The following is a 16530-nucleotide window of genomic DNA, read 5'->3' on the forward strand; positions in this document are numbered from 1 at the left end:
ACAGAAGGTATGTATTCACATAGCCACCACAGTACTAGGAAGGAGGTGAAACTAGAAAAAAATTAGCTTTATATGAAAATATAAAATTCTATGATTATATACCATAGATACAAAGTTCCCAGAAGATGCTTATCCAAGCAACAAAATATTTACAGTTTTAATGACTTTGCTATTTTAAAAATGAAGGAAAAGAAAATAGGAGTACACATGAATGCTTCGGTCTTTAGAAACAATGGCTGCTTGCTAGTTTCAAATGTTCTAACAAAACAAAAAAAGTCACTACCCCAAATGTTGGAGAGTTGTGACATTGTATAAAATTGACTATCTCCTCTTTTGGAGACGTTTATTCTTAAAACTCAAGACATTTTTCTTGAAATTAATTATCCTCTGTAGAAAATGCTTCCCTTTGCAAATAGTTAACAAAAACACTAAAAACAGTTTAACAGCTAAGACAAAGTAGAGGCCAAATCTCTTCATTACAGTTCCTTCTCTTTCTTATTTTTGCATTTCTTCTCCTTTGATAAGTAAAGCCAATGTAGTTCACATTGCTAGAATGGCAACAAAGAGAAGAAGAGCAAAGGGGTAACAGTAAGAGTTGAATTACATCTGTGAAAAAAAAAGAAGAAAAAGAAGAAAAGCAATGCAGTGGATTAATAAATGGGCATTTTCCCTTCATATAAAAATTCACTGGCACCATTTGAACATAAACTTCAGAACACAAGATCTGATGTCAAAAGACATGAATTTGAGAAAAGACTGCTAAATCTTTAAGACAACTACATTTTAATTGTTTTTTTATTAAATTAAGTTGGTTTTGTTTTGCTGAGAATTAGTAGTATGTATCTTTGGTAGAATCAATATCTATATTTTTTAGCTTTTAAATAAAATATATCAGCTTAAAAAAAGATTAATAAGAAGGCAGTTGTGCTGTGTCATAAAGATTCTTCTAATGTTCCAATGTATCACTCTGGGTTCAAGCAATTCAAGCAGTCAGAATCTGGAAAAACAACTGAAATTTTGCAGATCCTGTAAATGATTCCACTAACCTAGAACAGACCCACGGTACAGAAAGAGTCATACACAAGAAGTAGTTTAAGGGTTTCGGATTTTTCTTTTTCCTGTTCCTAAATTAATATTTGGAAACAGACACTGTGAAATACTAAGGACAAATGCTGTTTAAAATGAATGGTCTTTAGACCTCGGTCCTGCAGAAGAATCGGTGCTTAGCCTGCACGCCTGAGCCGTCCTACTGGCTCTCCCAGAGCTGCCTACCGATGCCAAGGGCACACACAGCGAGTGTTTGGTTGTAGGATGGGGCGTTCAGCTGAGACTGTCACCCGTTTTAGATGTTCGGATGACACAGCAGCTTTCCAAGCATTCCCTCTTGGAAAGCTTGGCTGCTCTTACAGGCTCAACGCACAGAAGTCTTTTGTCTTTCACACGGTCTGCGGGCACAGTACTCATGCAAGACATGGAGAAATAATATTTCTAAATGTAGACACACACATGCATGTGTACTTCAGTCCTTTATTTCCTTATTTCTCAGGGCTGGCGCTGAGGACCACATTTTACAGCGATGGGGTATACTCAGGTTCTCTTAATTTGCAGGCCTGCACAAGGTCTGGGAACTCCTGACGCTTGAAAGACGTCCCGACCGAATGCCAAGAGGTGGTTACAGCAGGGTGGGAGGGGAATCGGTGTGGCAAAAGCAAGGGTGCGATGCACAGAGCGGGGCTTTGGCCAGACACCCATGAGAGCATCTGAGCGCAGCTCTACGAGTGCACGTCTCTGAACACACACTCGCTCCTTCTGCCAGTCTCGCTCAGTCCCAGGGAAAGGCTGCAAATCCACATAAGAGAGCAGAGCTGCAGCTGCTTACGGTAGGATAGATCTGGCTCTTCCGCGCTCTTAATCCTGACCTTCACAAGCAATTCCTAGCTTCATCCACTTTGAGCCTAATGCATCACTACCATCTATCGGCTATCTGACTGTCAGCACAGCACTTAACACACAGCTTGAGCCCCCTTAAGAAAAAATCCATGGAGAACTCATAGACCATCAGTGTAAATTATTTCCCCATGGATTAAACCCCAAGCAAGTATTTCAGGTGTGGGAAAATGCCGATGCAAATGCATGGATTTCCAAAGCATCTACCAAAGTTCAACCCCCACAGCCTTCTTTCATTGATTTTTAAAACTTGTGAGAAGGTAAGGGATTAAACCAAGGATATTCAGGCAGTGTGTCACGAACCACAGTTATCTTCCATCATGCCAGTGAAATGAAAAGTAATCAGCTGAAAGTACTGAACAAATCCAATCCTCCTGATGCCTGCAGTAATCTTTGTGTCACTTAGCTCTTGTCAGGGTTTGAATTCTTAACTTCTCCCTACAGTTCCCCAGGAACTTAAATACTTCAGATCGAACTGATCCAACTCATCAGAGTCCCTTTGTGCTACCAGCCAGAATTGCCTGTGGCTGGGATCACTACTGGGGGTGCAAGGGGGGGCTTCCCAGCCTCTAACACTGACGCACACTGGCCAGCAGACCGCTCGGCAAAACTTTCCAGCCCTTGCAGGCAGTGGTACTTGAAAACTTACTTAAACAATTCTCGTTACTGGGGTGTAGCGACTGGAGAGCCAGTCTTAACTCCTACCAGACATGAACTGACTCCCTCCTCGGTGCTGGGTTGTCCCGGTGCAAAGGGGATGCAAACTACAAAGCAATCCTTTGAAACATTCTGCCCATTTTTTATTTGGACTAGCTGTTGCTGGACATGGGATTTCCTCACTGAAACCACGGATATATTACACTGTTCAGCATTAGCAGTTATTTGGATCACTTGTATGGAGGGATTCAACAAACTGAGAAGTAAAAGGTGACGGTGTAAAAGGTTGCTGATGAATTCTTGAATACTTTGGTGTTGAATTAATCAAGTGTATCCATACTAGGAAATCTTTCCCTTATTAAAAACAAAAGGCCAGATGTTAGCATATACCAGTTTGCATAGCTCCTCTGCTCTCAGCAAGGCCGTATCAGTTTGTATCTCGTGACGTTCTGAACCAAAATACCTACTCTCAATATTATTTTAAGCAGTTCACTTTCAGCTTCCTCGCGTGTGAAAATGCACAGAACCTTGCCAAATGTCTATATTTCAGCAAGACTGGACTGGCAGAAATTAATAGGTTTACGTTTAAATGAAAAAAATATGCTGTAACATTTTGACAAGTCCTGAAAAATTACAATGCATGTTTTGTGCAGCTGAAATTTAAAAGTAAAGAAACTAATGCTATATATAAGGGATAGTGCCTTTAACTGTATACCAAACATCAGGATGGATGAAACGACATATGTCTTTTTCAAGGCAGATTCAATAACCCCTCCCTACTCAGCCCAGCTATGAAGGACACGATTAGCTTTAATTTTCAGGAGAATTAAGTATGTGCTTACTTCTCTTGTTAAACAGGGATGGACCTTGTTGAATTGTGACCAAATACAAAGGGAGCCAGTGAGCATGTATACTTAAATGCTCCAACAATAATTCAATTATTTATATAATCTGGGGGAAACCATTTTATTTGTGTGGGAGGGAAAACACAATAAGCTAAGTTTGTGCTAAAGAATTAGTCTGGCAAAAAAAAGAGGGAGAATGTAACTTTATAGGTAGTTTTTTTATTAGTTTGCTTCACCAGTAAATATGGATCAGTACTTTATGTTTTAGCACTAAAGTATGAAAATTACACACCTGTAAAAATGGCATCTAACAGTTATGAAATTAAGAAACGCCTGTCACCATGTAACATACCATTAGGTGTGAGGTCATATTCAAGAAATAGTAAGGAAATTAATGTGTTTAAAATATTGAATAGCTTAGTAATGTAAAATATTGCTACCTTCAATATATCTGAAAACAGGTCTGATTTGGGGTCGTAGTAGATTTCTCACTGTATTGGCTCTGATGAGAATAAAACCAAAATACCTTCCCATCATAGGGCTGGTTGAAAACTAAAATCAACGTTTTTCTCAATACATGGGGAAACTTGGAAATTGTAAATTCAAAACCTATCACTGCGTCCCACATATGAATTGCATCTAATTTATAATTATATTGTATGTAATTTATATATTCCACGTGAAGCAAGTCTTAGGCCTGTAAGTGTACAAAACAGCAATTTGAAACAATACAGAAATAATTGTTTCAGCTCCACAAGGCTATTACACCTTCGCTGTAGCTAATAATCACCTGCCACGTTTTGTCAAGAAAGGATGAACACTGCTCATCCACTCCACTGGAATGCAGAATACCGTTACCAAAACCGTGACATGATCATTAAAATAATAAATATGGTATGAGGGGTACAGTATCTGTTGTAGAAAGAATCCATCTGGCCTAGCATTCAAGATTTAAGATTCGAGGGTCACTGTAGTTAGCAAAACTTCACTGCATTTAAACAAAACTGAAAAAGCATATGTTTGTTGTCATGGAATGTCACATCAGGGCTTGTCTTGTATTAGAATATTATAGGCAGTAACACTGATCATATAGTGCAAACTAGATAAAATTGCGTTTCACTGTGTGAAATAAACAGAGGTGCAAATGCTCAGTAGGATACCATTAAGACATAAAATGGCAAAAAATAAATATCAAAACTTTTATCAGTGTAAAAAAGTAATTGGGTTATTGTATAACCTAGAGTCTGGCAAAAAAGGCCTCAAAAAAGTTCACTCAGTCTTCAGAAGTTCTACAAATTAAGTGCCTTTTCAGGTTTCCAATTAGACAAGAGACTCCATGCTTTCTGCGGGATCAGATTCGTCACTGGCCATCACAGCACCGTTTTTGTCCAGTGTCATGGGACCATTTCCATTTTCCTTAGTGCTGACCAAGCTTAGCATTGCCTTATAAAGAAACTGGTACTGTTCCTGGAAAAGAAAGGACCAGTTATTTCAATCCTTTAAGTGTACATAAATGAGCGGCACTTAAATTTGGCATTTCCAGGGAAGGTCATGGGTCTTCATTACTAGAAGCATGCATATAGCAAAGAAAAAGCCTTGGAGAGCAATTACCTCTGTTAATCTACTTTAACCTTGTCAACTCAAAATTCCAGGTTTGGGTAGAATATATTATTCCTGATATATTATTAAACACTACAGGAGGGCAGGACAATATCTGAGCCCACAGCTCAGCCCCAGGTTGTTCCCCCATACCGGCAGAGCCACGCACCCTGAGGCAAGGGTGCTGCTCTCGCTGCACACCGAGCGAAGGGCTCCTCTGTTGAAGCTTTATCTCCCTGCAGCTCTACGTGCCTTGCTGCACCCCTTCAGATCACAACGTGCCAGGTTTCAATAGCACAGCTTAACTTACAGGGCTGGCAGGGGGATGATGACGAGCCAAAAGGTGCTAATCTGCTAGGGCTGCCTGTACAGTGGCCCCCTAACTGTATGAGAAATAAGCTGAACTGCAAATCAGGGACGTACAGTGGGGGTTTGAGGTTTATAAAAAATGACAACTATACAAAAAAAGCCCAAACGCAAATTCTGCGTGGTAGCAGATGCAGCAGGGCTTGATAACATATACAATGTGTGTTTTAGTTCATGCTTTTGGTCTCAGATGAAAACCTTGTAAACTATCCATTTATATTCCATTTAAAGACTTACAATGTCTGTAAATACTCCAGGCCGCATAAGGTTTATCATCTTTGCCACCTGGAAAACATCGACAGCATTTTCATTCTCCAGCTGCTGGGACAGAGTGGTAAGGGCACATAGCGTTCCTGCTGACACAGCTCCATACCTGCAAAACCACACCAAAATGATGAGTTACTCAGAAACATACCTGGGCACTGACACAGAGCCGTAAAAATGTTCATATAGTCTTATTTGATTACTGTAGTCCATCTTTGTATCTCTTAAATGCTTGTTTTATACAGGCTAATTTTTAGTAATTTTAATTTACAGAAGAAATTTGATGGTACACCAGTCATCTCAGGACATCTGCAGTATTCAATACAAAGAACTGTATCAGCAGAAGAACGTGAGCCATTTAAAAATACCCAACCTGGAGACTATAACACTGAAATCAGTTCTCACATGCCACATGTACCGAAAGCATCTGCATTACAGCTGAGTGTATTTTAAATTCATTAGTGGGAGCTCAAGCAAAACATAGACGATTGGAAAGAAATGAGACTGTGCCTCTTCCTCCACATCTGACAATTATAGAAAGCTAACACGGATATGAGGTGCTCACAAGTAAATGGGGCACATCTCAAAGTCTTCCTTAGGTCTGATTCATCGGCAAAAGGCAACATCCCCGAGTTGGGCACCCAAGGGACATTATGGATTCTGAAGAGTTGAGCTGTGCTGTCATTTAATAAGAACCTGAGCAACGGTTATTCGTCAGGAGCATGACTCAGTGTGTCCTTGAGATACTGGTCAGGTAGAAATCTTACTGCTGCTAAATCTGCGGGTGTACTTGAATCATATGTGCAGTTGCAAGGGATGGCACAAAGGATCTGAGCAACAGGGGCTCGTAAGTGCTTCTGAGGAGCCTCAACCGTCCTCTGCTCTCCCAGTACTCAGGAGCCGGAAATTCTGTCCTGGCTGTGCTATGGGTCTGCTCTGTGACTTCGGGAAAGTCTGTGTCTAAATGTCCCCACCTCTAAAAGGGGACATTGGTGCTGACTTGCTCTGTAAACCATTTGGAGAGCTGTACACGAAAACTTAAGTAATTGGGAAGTGCTGCAATGCCATCTGGTTTCGTAAGATTACCACTAGGATTTTTTACAGCATTCCTTTGGAAATCAAGACATATGCTGACTTAATTTCATACGATTTTTGCAAACTCAATTTGTCTAGAAATGGGAAACAGAAAGCAGATCACAATAGATCTGCTATATTTGATGAAAAGTCTATAGAAGAAGAAGCAGGGCTTCTGCAGAACTATATAGATGGCTGTGACTGATCATCTACAGGGATAGTGGACAAAGCGGCCAGTGCGTGTACCTGACGTTACACAACTAAATGCCTCTGAGGGTCTAACGGCCTCATTTTTACTTGGGCTGATAACCTTCAGCTCCCAACAATCTGAAGGTTTTTCTCGCAGAAAATTATGCAGCAAATCTTTAACTAGTTGCCTACATATGGGCAGTTATATTTAAAAATCTTGACAACTGTCTCAAGTCGGAATTTCTGAACTTCTTTGAAATGTTGTTATCAAGTTCATCCCACCACGTACTTCCTGAATACCACATGCATTTAGTATCTGCAAATTCATATATTTGGAATTAATCTGCAGTTGTAATTATTAGTGGATTATGTGATATAGCTGTTGCATGTAGTAAAGGGAAATTTTCATTTTCAGCTACATTTGCTTAGGCTCCAATGAAAAGCAGAATCCACATTATGTATTAGGCATAAAAATAAAATCATTGAATATGACAAATAAACGAAAAAAGCAATTTACAGAAAGAATGACTCAGCACTGTTAGGAATGCGATTTTGATTTTTTTTTTTTTTTTTGGTCTAGCATGAAATGCCCAAATCAATAATGGTTCTAATTTTGTAAAACATAATCTTAAATACTGCAAGAGTAGCAAAACCTCACTTCAGACTACCCAAAGCATGAATATTAAAAATAGCCTGGAATTAATCAGTGCTGGCAAAAGGCAACAGAGCTTACACTGTGTATTAGCAAGGCAGGAGACGGTGGGAGAAAACCTACTTGCTGCAGCCCAAGGCACCATTTGCAGGAGTCGGTTGGGAAAAACCTGTTGCAACAGCAACAGGCCAATGTGAAGCAAAAGCTCTTTCAGCAACGGCAGATACCAGCATGCGATCACACATCGGCACAAAGGCTGATCTGACCACTGAAATACCAGAGCATGCTAATAATGTTTTTGCATGGAAGGTGAAGTTTTCCAAGACTTTCCCCCAATTCAGTTTTGTAGCCATGACAAAAGGTCTAATGGACTGGAGCGCAGGGGGGTTCCAGGTACAGCAGTCGTTTACGCTGGCTTGGTATTCACTCTAAGGGCAACTTAGCAGTGTCAGAAATTGAGCTTCCTTGGGATTTTAAAGGCAGAATGATTCCAGAAAGCGCTCTGCCTGCCAGAAAACAGTCCCTCCAAAGAGATCCTGTTAGACTCAGGCTCCAGCTTCACTATATGGAGCTGCAAAATACCACTAATGTGTGCAAAGTAATAATATGCAATGCAATATTTAGCACCCTTTCTAATTGGGCATTCAAGCATAGCTGGCAAGACAATGCTCACCACTGCACTACAAAAGAGACAAGTGTTGGGGCATGCTGGCCCTGTGTTAGTGGGCTCCCTCCCTCCCACTTGGCACCATATGGCCCCCTTGGAGAGTTTTGGGGGAAGCAGAAGGAGAAAAAATAAATCTGCTCTCAGAAAACCTGGGCCCTTTGTCACAAGATACTTCAACTCCTCATCCTGAGACACAGCTGAGCCGAGCTTGCTCTATCTTACATGGCACATTAAACCTGAGCTGTTAGACAGAAACTGGTTTCCATAAGTCCACATTGGGCTGCTTAGAGCCTTATCTGAACCAGTGCTCTGCTGGGTGCTGAAACAGGTTGTAGGATTTGTTTAGGATACTTCCAGGTGCAGAAAAACCCAAAATGCTTACAAAGAAGCCTCGCTTTCTGAGTCCACCTAAGATTATGACCAACATAAAAACTACACCAAGCAAAATGTATTTGGCCTCAGATGCCAACTGAAAACTCATCCCTGGAAGTTGAAATATTCTGATCCTGCTCCCTAGACCACTGAACCCCATTCGCTCCATGCAAGAATGGACATCAGTCCTAACAAGTGTCCTGTAGCTGAGTAACTCCTTGTACAACCTGCACAAAAATGGGAGAAAAGAGATGACATACTCATCATGAACTATGGTGGGGCCATCCCTTGTTAAGGCCTCTTCCTTGATTACATTGATAAGTTCAAAGGTACTGCTTATGGGAGCATCTGGGTTTGGCCATTTAGGACACTGAAAGTGGCGGACTTCCAGAACGTAGTCATCCTGCAATGAAAAACCAGCCTGGGCATTAGCTACTTTAGTTTCACATTTGTCCACTCCAGGTAGAAAAAGGGAAGAGCCTCACTACCAACTGAAGAGATACCGTCTTCTTGCAAACAGTTTATATAGAAAGAAGACGACAGACACAGCTCTAGCATCTCTCTAACAGTGAGCACCCTGAAATAACGCAACTTTATTTGTGCAATTGACAAAAGATTTTGTGTTTGAGTTCAGGGCTTATGTCCATATAAACCTCTCTCAGAGCCCTTCTAGCTCAAAAGTCAAACAAGAGCAGAGCAACGAAGGAATTCAAATTTAACAAACTAGGCTTGCAAACTAACATTTTACAGCAAAATCCAGCTGAAATCTGCATAGCAAACTAGAGGCAGGTTTACAGCTCAAAAGAAATGTGCTTACATAAGACCCCTTAAGTAAGACCCCCAAACAATTAAATGATAAATGCTGACTTTTATAAGCACAAATAGGACAATAAACCTTGGTGTGCTTTACAAAGAATAATTCAATCTACTTGTGTGATTTCAAAATGAAAAACCACTGTCGGCACTTTCAAATAAGACAATACATACTACCGTCTCACTAGCTAGAGGAATCTGCCTAGAAGTAGCAGATGTAGGAGGGAGAAGGAGCCAACGAGAATACCTTTCCCCTGTGAGCAGCACGCATGCACATGCATTTACAAGTAGATCCTTTTCAAATCTGTTTCTGAACTCTTCTTCTTCCATATTTAAATGACATCAATAATATTTTGGTGAAAAGCCAAGACCCACGTTTGGAGGTTTATTTTACCTGGGTAGCTTCAAGGATAAAGTCATGGATGATAATTTGCTCTTCGTTAGAGAGGCACAGTCTGTCTTTGCTGATAAGGGTCACAGTAAAGGCCTCACAGTTCATGGATTCCTCGCGACTTGGCCAGTACACAAACTCATCTTCTGCCTGGAGGAATGAAACAACACACTACTGCAGCCTTTCAAATACCTTGTGTGTGACTGAAAAATCCAATGGATCAAAAAATTGGTTTGATAAATAGAGATGATCAGGAGCTGACCTTTAGAAAACATTTCTGTCTAAAACAAATTTACTATTACAGTAGGCAGTAAGCCTGCCAGATCCTTCCTTTGTGTGTCCAAACAGGTAATGTCGGCTTTTTAATTGGTTTCATAGGGAAATGGTTACCTTAGCTCACTCATACTTAACCTTTATATTGTATCCCAGGCTTTATTACCTCCTGCCTACACAGTTTTGCATGAAAGTCAGATATCTGTTTAGAAAAAACTCATTGACCTTTAAAAATTAATTGCTTATTATATTTAATTTGTGTTTATTGTGGTCTAATCCAAAACTCAAGGTCTGTGGATCGGGTCTAGATAGAAGATTGATGGATACTTATGTAGGGCTTGAATTTTTAGGAGCGAGGGGAGGAGTCAGGAGGAAGGAAGAAACCCAAATATTCTTAGCCTTAAAAAACCCACTGGCTTAACTTAATGCAAGTTTTCCAGCAAAACTCCTCTACTCAAGGGACACTGTAAAATCTCAGTGAGACTGTGAATGGTGGAAGAAGCTCAGTGCTGAAGTAGCCTAACTGACAGGATGTAGATAACAGACTGTCAAAGCTATTCTTTAAAAAATAACTGTGAATTCCTAATTTACTGCAGAGAAAGGAAATTAGGCTCTGTCACTACATACATGCAAAGCCTGTTTTTCCTCCTGGCTTCAGGGGTCTACCGTCCCTGCAGCGTAAGCACAGAAGCTACTCTGGCGGCATACACAGCACTGCACGCCTGCGTCTCTGAACGACTGTGTTTTACTCATGAGAAAACATGAGCTACGAACCCACTTCATCCTGCTGTGGCCACAAGCGTGTCTCTAAATCCAGGCTTATTTCTGTGGGCCTGGAGCCTTGATGTACATGATATGCAAGATACTGTTGAGATTTGGGCCTTAAATGTTTATTCTGAAAAAGGGACTTAGGGTCCTAAGCCCTCCGAGTGCCTTGACAATTCTGCCCTCAATAAGCAGAGGCTCCAGCAAGCAGTGTAATATTGCTGAACGCTGGGGAAGTGACCTCTCCTGCCATAAGACAGGTCCTCATGCAGCAGGTAGCTTGCATTATTGTCTTGTCCTTTGGCACTGCACATTCAGCACCTTGATGCTGTCTCGGTCCCCTGCCACCCTTCCTTGCCAGCCCACACAACCCACACCAAACACGGCCAACGCACGGATGCTACTGCCCTGCTAGCCAACCTCCACCCTGGGAACGGTGAAGGTGAAAGAAGGGACCAGGCATCCTTGCAAGGGACGGGGCCGAGTCCAGCGTTCCTCCTTTACCCTTTAATCACTATTGTTCCGCAGAGCATCTTCACGTACTCGTAAGAACAAGATCAGCCTCTTCATTTCCACCTGACACACTTTCATTTCGTTAGAGCTTTCTGATTCGATCGGATTTCTCTGAATGCTCTTCGCCTTGCAGCGCCTGCAATCCCTTTCATCGCACCGCGCACAGGAAGCACACTGCTGCCTCTTTAGTAGCCCTGCATGACTGCTATTTTCCTGCTGTAATGAAGGTGGTTTCTCTTTCACTCTCAGCTACAACCGTCTATTCATCCCAGTGATGCGTGCATGAAAAAATGAACCGTTTAGTTCTTAATCCTTTTCAATGCGCCCTCTTGAGACATGCTAGTAAATCTGGAAGTAGTGATTAGCACTTCACCTGTGTCTCCTTATTCTCTCTCTCTCTGTCTGTCTCATTATTTCCACTTAAATCAACGTACACGTTTGCTTTTTACTTTCACCAGAAACAGCATTTGTAACCTTGCACAGCCGTAGTCTTGCGTGGCCCGAGTCTTAAGCCCGCAGGCAAACAAGCAACTATCCTACTGTCCCCGATTCCTATTTCTGCTCCTCTCAGGGTCCTTACCCATGGCCCCAGTAACCTCAGTGCCTCACGTCCTGCCAGCCCGGCAGCCCTCAGGAGCTTCGCAGAGGTCGTCATCACCGGCAGGCTGCCCGTGAGCACTGTGGTCCATCCAGCTCAGGATGTCTTTCCCAGGGGTGAGGGCAGATGGGGAGAGCAAAACACGGGCCCCGCATCTCAAAAACTTGTCTTTTTGTAACAAGCTTACAGCAAAGGTTGAGACGGCGGCTTAAAAATTGGCTTTTGCTTCCAACCAGACAAGAGCCATAGCACGTAAGCGAGTGACCCTACGCTGGGCTGAGTGAGTGCAGCACCGCGCGGGGAGGGACACGTTTAACTCACCAGGCTCTGGTTGTCCGGCAGCATGACGATGATCTGTGCATTGTGATCCCAGATCATTCGCCAGAAATCTTTAGTCGTATGTGGCAGTGGGTGTTGGGTTATGATAAACTCGTTACTCCTGTAGTAGCCCTTTTGCAGAAAAACAAACCACACAGTTACTTACTGCCTTCAATACTTTTACAGCATTAATTTCATCTTTGGGGACACATAATGACCCTTTTTCATTTAATTCCACAATATTTTCACACAGACTATAATTTTATCACTCCATTTCCATTCTGCAGAGTCCCCATTGTTTTCATTTACTCTAAATCCCAGTATTTATTTGACTGTATCTCATGGAAATACACATTCCATCTAAATGCATCTTGTATTTAATTTTTTTAGGCAACAATCTTTAATAAAACACAGTTAATAGTTTTACATTATGGGGAAGGTGTTAAAATCTCATCTGTTAATCCACAGCCATTACATACAGAATTAAGACAATTATAGGCATCTGGTATTTAGCACCTTAGAATTGATTTTACTTTGTAATTAGGTGTTGGCTTCCTCACCATGATATAAGAGGCATTAATGTAATCTGTTCCCTTCATTCCAGGCAGCGGTGCCAAGCCCACTCTAGCACGCTCAGCTATAAGATTAAAAAAACACAGAGAGGGAAAAAAAAAAAAAAAAAGATCAAAGTCTGGTCATGGCAGAATGCAGAAAGTAAGAATTTCTCAGACGTTAACAAACCAAACAGTGTGCAGCTCCCATCTCCCGCAGGAGCAGGCCAGCACTTTAACTGCGTTAAAGCATTGCCTGCTAACACAGGATATAAAAGAGAATGTTGCACAATATTCCCACAAGGACAAAGTAATTTCAGGAATCAAATTTTACTATAGCAAAGATTTTCACAGCAGGCTGAATTACCAAATAACAGTATATGCAGTGATAACAGGGGATTTCAGGTAATTCTTGACTGTAGTGTTCCATTTGTCTCCAGCAGCACACAAACCCAGCTGATTTATTTTGTTTTCCCTACCACTCCGTAGCACTACCATCACTCACTCCTCCCAGTTGGAGGGTGAGAGAACCTCCAGAGACAAAACCCTTCCCTAACGGGTAATCACCTAGAAGTGTGTGCGTGTTCTTCAGCAGATCTACACTTCTCCGTTTTTGAGGGCTGGGTTCAACGACATCCTCAAACCAACTGACAGGCTCCTAGTGCCAAACCAAAATCACTGCAGCTACGTGACACGAAGTGCAAAGTCGTATAGACTATTTCTGCCCCATTCACATTTGTTTTTAAGATGTATCCTGATGACTTCCCTTTTTATTAACAAACTTCATGATGGACCGTATCTGTGCCATTATTACTTTGTGCTAGCTTGGCTATCACCTGTCCTGTACTCTGGGTAACGTGTTGGGCATGGCGTGCCCGTGCTCGGTCCGGTGCAAATTCATACTGCGTGGCAACAGTGCATAGATTCCATGTTAATGACTGTGAAACTGCGGCCTTGGGCACTAAGTACCCTCAGATCTGGGGAAAGCTCACAGGCAGAAATTGAGTGTAGTAGCTGAATTAAAAGCAACTTGTGCCAATCACACCAGGAGGTATCACCTGAGGTGGGAGCAGTATCGAAGTCATTCTCTCAGTATTCCACAGATTTATCCCCTACCTAATTATTCAAATTCTTAAGCACTTCAAATTAACATTTCACATGGACAGTATATCTGGCTGACACTGTAGCTATTTTCTTTTGTTCAGTTTCATCAGGGTAATTCTGAAAGACAAGACATCTTGGTCTGAACAAAAGATTACATTTCTACTTCCTAGTGGCTATGCCTTTTCATGCATCACACTGGGAGAATTCAGTACAAAAAGTTATGCTAGGCAGTAATCAAACTGAAGATGTGATCTTACACGGCACGACTGATGAGTTCCTGTTCTTCTCTTTGTTGCAGTCTTTCTGAGCGCTGAAGCATTCCACATATTTTGCATTACACTGTGTAACCAGCTGAAAGAGAATAAAGTAGTAAGTCAGTCCTCACAGCGCACTAAATGAAGAGAGGAGATTTCTTTGCCAACTCCTGCGAAGATGCATCAGTAGAAGAATAAACTGCATTGTTAAACTTGTTTAAAATACTCAAGATGCCAATGGATATCATCCTTTTCATACAACGTGTTTAATGGATAAAAAGATCTCTGCAACTCTCAGCTTCGAAACATCCTGAAAATGCAGTGCCATCAAAATGTATTTTCACAGAACACTACGTTTAGTTATCTTTGAGAATGTAATTCAAAGACTTGCAGATATGTTCAGTCAAAAGCAAGTCTCAAGGAAGAAGAGCTAGCAAAATAAAACAACAACAAAACTTTCATGTTTTCTTCTAAAATAAAAGCCAGATCATTCCTGCAGAATATATTTTTCTGCCAGGCCTTTGGGGGACCCTCCACGCTGGCATCTAAGATCTGAGGCTGTGGGTTACATTCTCTGGTCTGCCAAGTTCACTCTGGGCTGCTTATGAGGCACAAAGAAAAGTCAGGGAGGCAGATTTGTATTTGAATATTCCCCCAGTGTATGGGGCAACTCTACCAGAGCAAAGAGGATGAAGATGGCTTTTTCCTCTCCTGCATTAGCCACTCGTTACTCAGCGTAATTTTACTCTAAGATGGTTGAATGTAAACTACTGTACCAGGGCATGAGCACAAGTTATTTTCTGCCGGCTGTGTGGTAGCAGCAGAAACGAGAGAAAGACTTAATAATTGCTGCTGGTCATGTCCCCATTTCAAATGCGCTCTAAACAAGATAGCACTCAACTCATCTATGCACTGGCATAAGCCCCATTAGAAGTTATGGGGTTTCTAAATACCTGTGCAACGTTGGCAGAGAAAGTAATTTCTGAAAATGGCACTTAAGTTTTTGAAATTTTGCCACAAGTCATCAGAAAACATCTTCATACATATAATTTAGTATTGTTTGTAAAAGTGCAACACTGTTTTTAATAAGAAATCTTTTCCTCCTGCTGCATTTTGTGTGCATATGCGCACGCTTGTGCTTGTTTCTTTAATTTAGTAATTAAGCATCTGGAACGTCTTGACTGATGGAGAAGTACTGAGATTTCTACAAGTGAATTCAGAGAAAAGCCTGTTCATTTTTTGAATAGCTTGGCACCTGGTATAGTTTAACAGTTTCAGTTCCTTAGGTAGTTATTAACTGAGTGAGTTTAGCTGTGAAAACAGATGTCATGTATAACCTTCTTATGATACACAGTCTCACAAAATATTTTTAAATGCATTCAAATAAAATGCAATCAGAAAATCTTAGGTTTCAAATAAATGATCTGGGCAAAAAAAATATACTTTGGCCAGGATGAAAGCAGCTATGACATAGCAGGGAAAAGCAGCAAGCATAGTTGTTAGCAATGACAAAGGCATATTGTGTTTCCTGGTCTTAAAACATTTTTAATTCTTTATTTATAGTGCTGAAATAGTAGGTGGTGCCAAGAACCTCATTTCATGTCTTCCTCCATATATATGCATGAGCGCCACAGTTTGGAGGAAGACTTCCAGCCAAGCTAACCACAGACTCAGGAACATCCAAGCCCCCTTGGGAACAGGTAGACCAGCAGCGCACTCCAAACCAGTGTCCATGTCCCTCTCCTCACCTCTGACTTCAACAGTGTTAGCACTGATTTCCAGCAGTGCAGCTAAGTGTTGAGGACCGAACTTCTCAAGATGCTGTGCTGTGCTAATCAAGTGTTCTGGTTTGGTTCCTTATCTATGACAACTGAGAGTGAAGACAGGCCATACAAAAGAGAGTAGGGAAATTAAGTCCCTCCGGATGGCAGGGATAAGCCTCACCTTGAACTGTTTTTCTAGTCGTGTCTTCCCTCCTATGCCAGGTATGAGGATGCTGTTAACGTAACTATGCAGCTGGTTTGCAGATACTTCAGTCTCCTTCCCAAGGATGGCTTCCAACAAGGCATCGTGAATAAAAATGTACTGCTCCTAGAAAAACAAACAGCATGTCACGTAGGCGCTTGGAATAAACTAAACAGCTGGCTTTAACTGAGGGGTAGAGCACACTAAAGGAAAGAGTGTGCAGAACAAGCCACCCATGCAAATACTGCCAAATCCAGAATAAACATTTACAAGTGTAGCACGTACAACTCTGAAGAAGTCAAAGGCAAAATCTGAAGTTTCTGGTCTAGAAAAAGAGAGACATTCCAGTGCAA

General features: G+C 41.5%; 1 protein-coding gene across 1 annotated transcript in view; it reads right to left on the reverse strand.

Annotated features, from left to right (window-relative positions):
- Positions 1-3654: 3654 nt before the first annotated feature.
- Positions 3655-16530, reverse strand: part of PTPRG (protein tyrosine phosphatase, receptor type, G) — a 412490-nt gene continuing 399614 nt past the window's right edge. Inside the window, exons 22-29 of the mRNA XM_010571016.1 lie at positions 16157-16303; positions 14216-14309; positions 12864-12940; positions 12307-12435; positions 9840-9986; positions 8893-9035; positions 5652-5787; positions 3655-4916 (exon numbers count right to left, since the gene is read on the reverse strand). Of these exons, the coding sequence (XP_010569318.1) occupies positions 4770-4916; positions 5652-5787; positions 8893-9035; positions 9840-9986; positions 12307-12435; positions 12864-12940; positions 14216-14309; positions 16157-16303 (1020 nt within the window). The 3' untranslated portion in view covers positions 3655-4769. The remainder of the gene's footprint in view (positions 4917-5651; positions 5788-8892; positions 9036-9839; positions 9987-12306; positions 12436-12863; positions 12941-14215; positions 14310-16156; positions 16304-16530) is intronic.

This window comes from Haliaeetus leucocephalus, unplaced genomic scaffold, assembly GCF_000737465.1.
Source record: "Haliaeetus leucocephalus isolate CR32 unplaced genomic scaffold, Haliaeetus_leucocephalus-4.0 Scaffold2, whole genome shotgun sequence".
NCBI classification, from domain to species: domain Eukaryota; kingdom Metazoa; phylum Chordata; class Aves; order Accipitriformes; family Accipitridae; genus Haliaeetus; species Haliaeetus leucocephalus.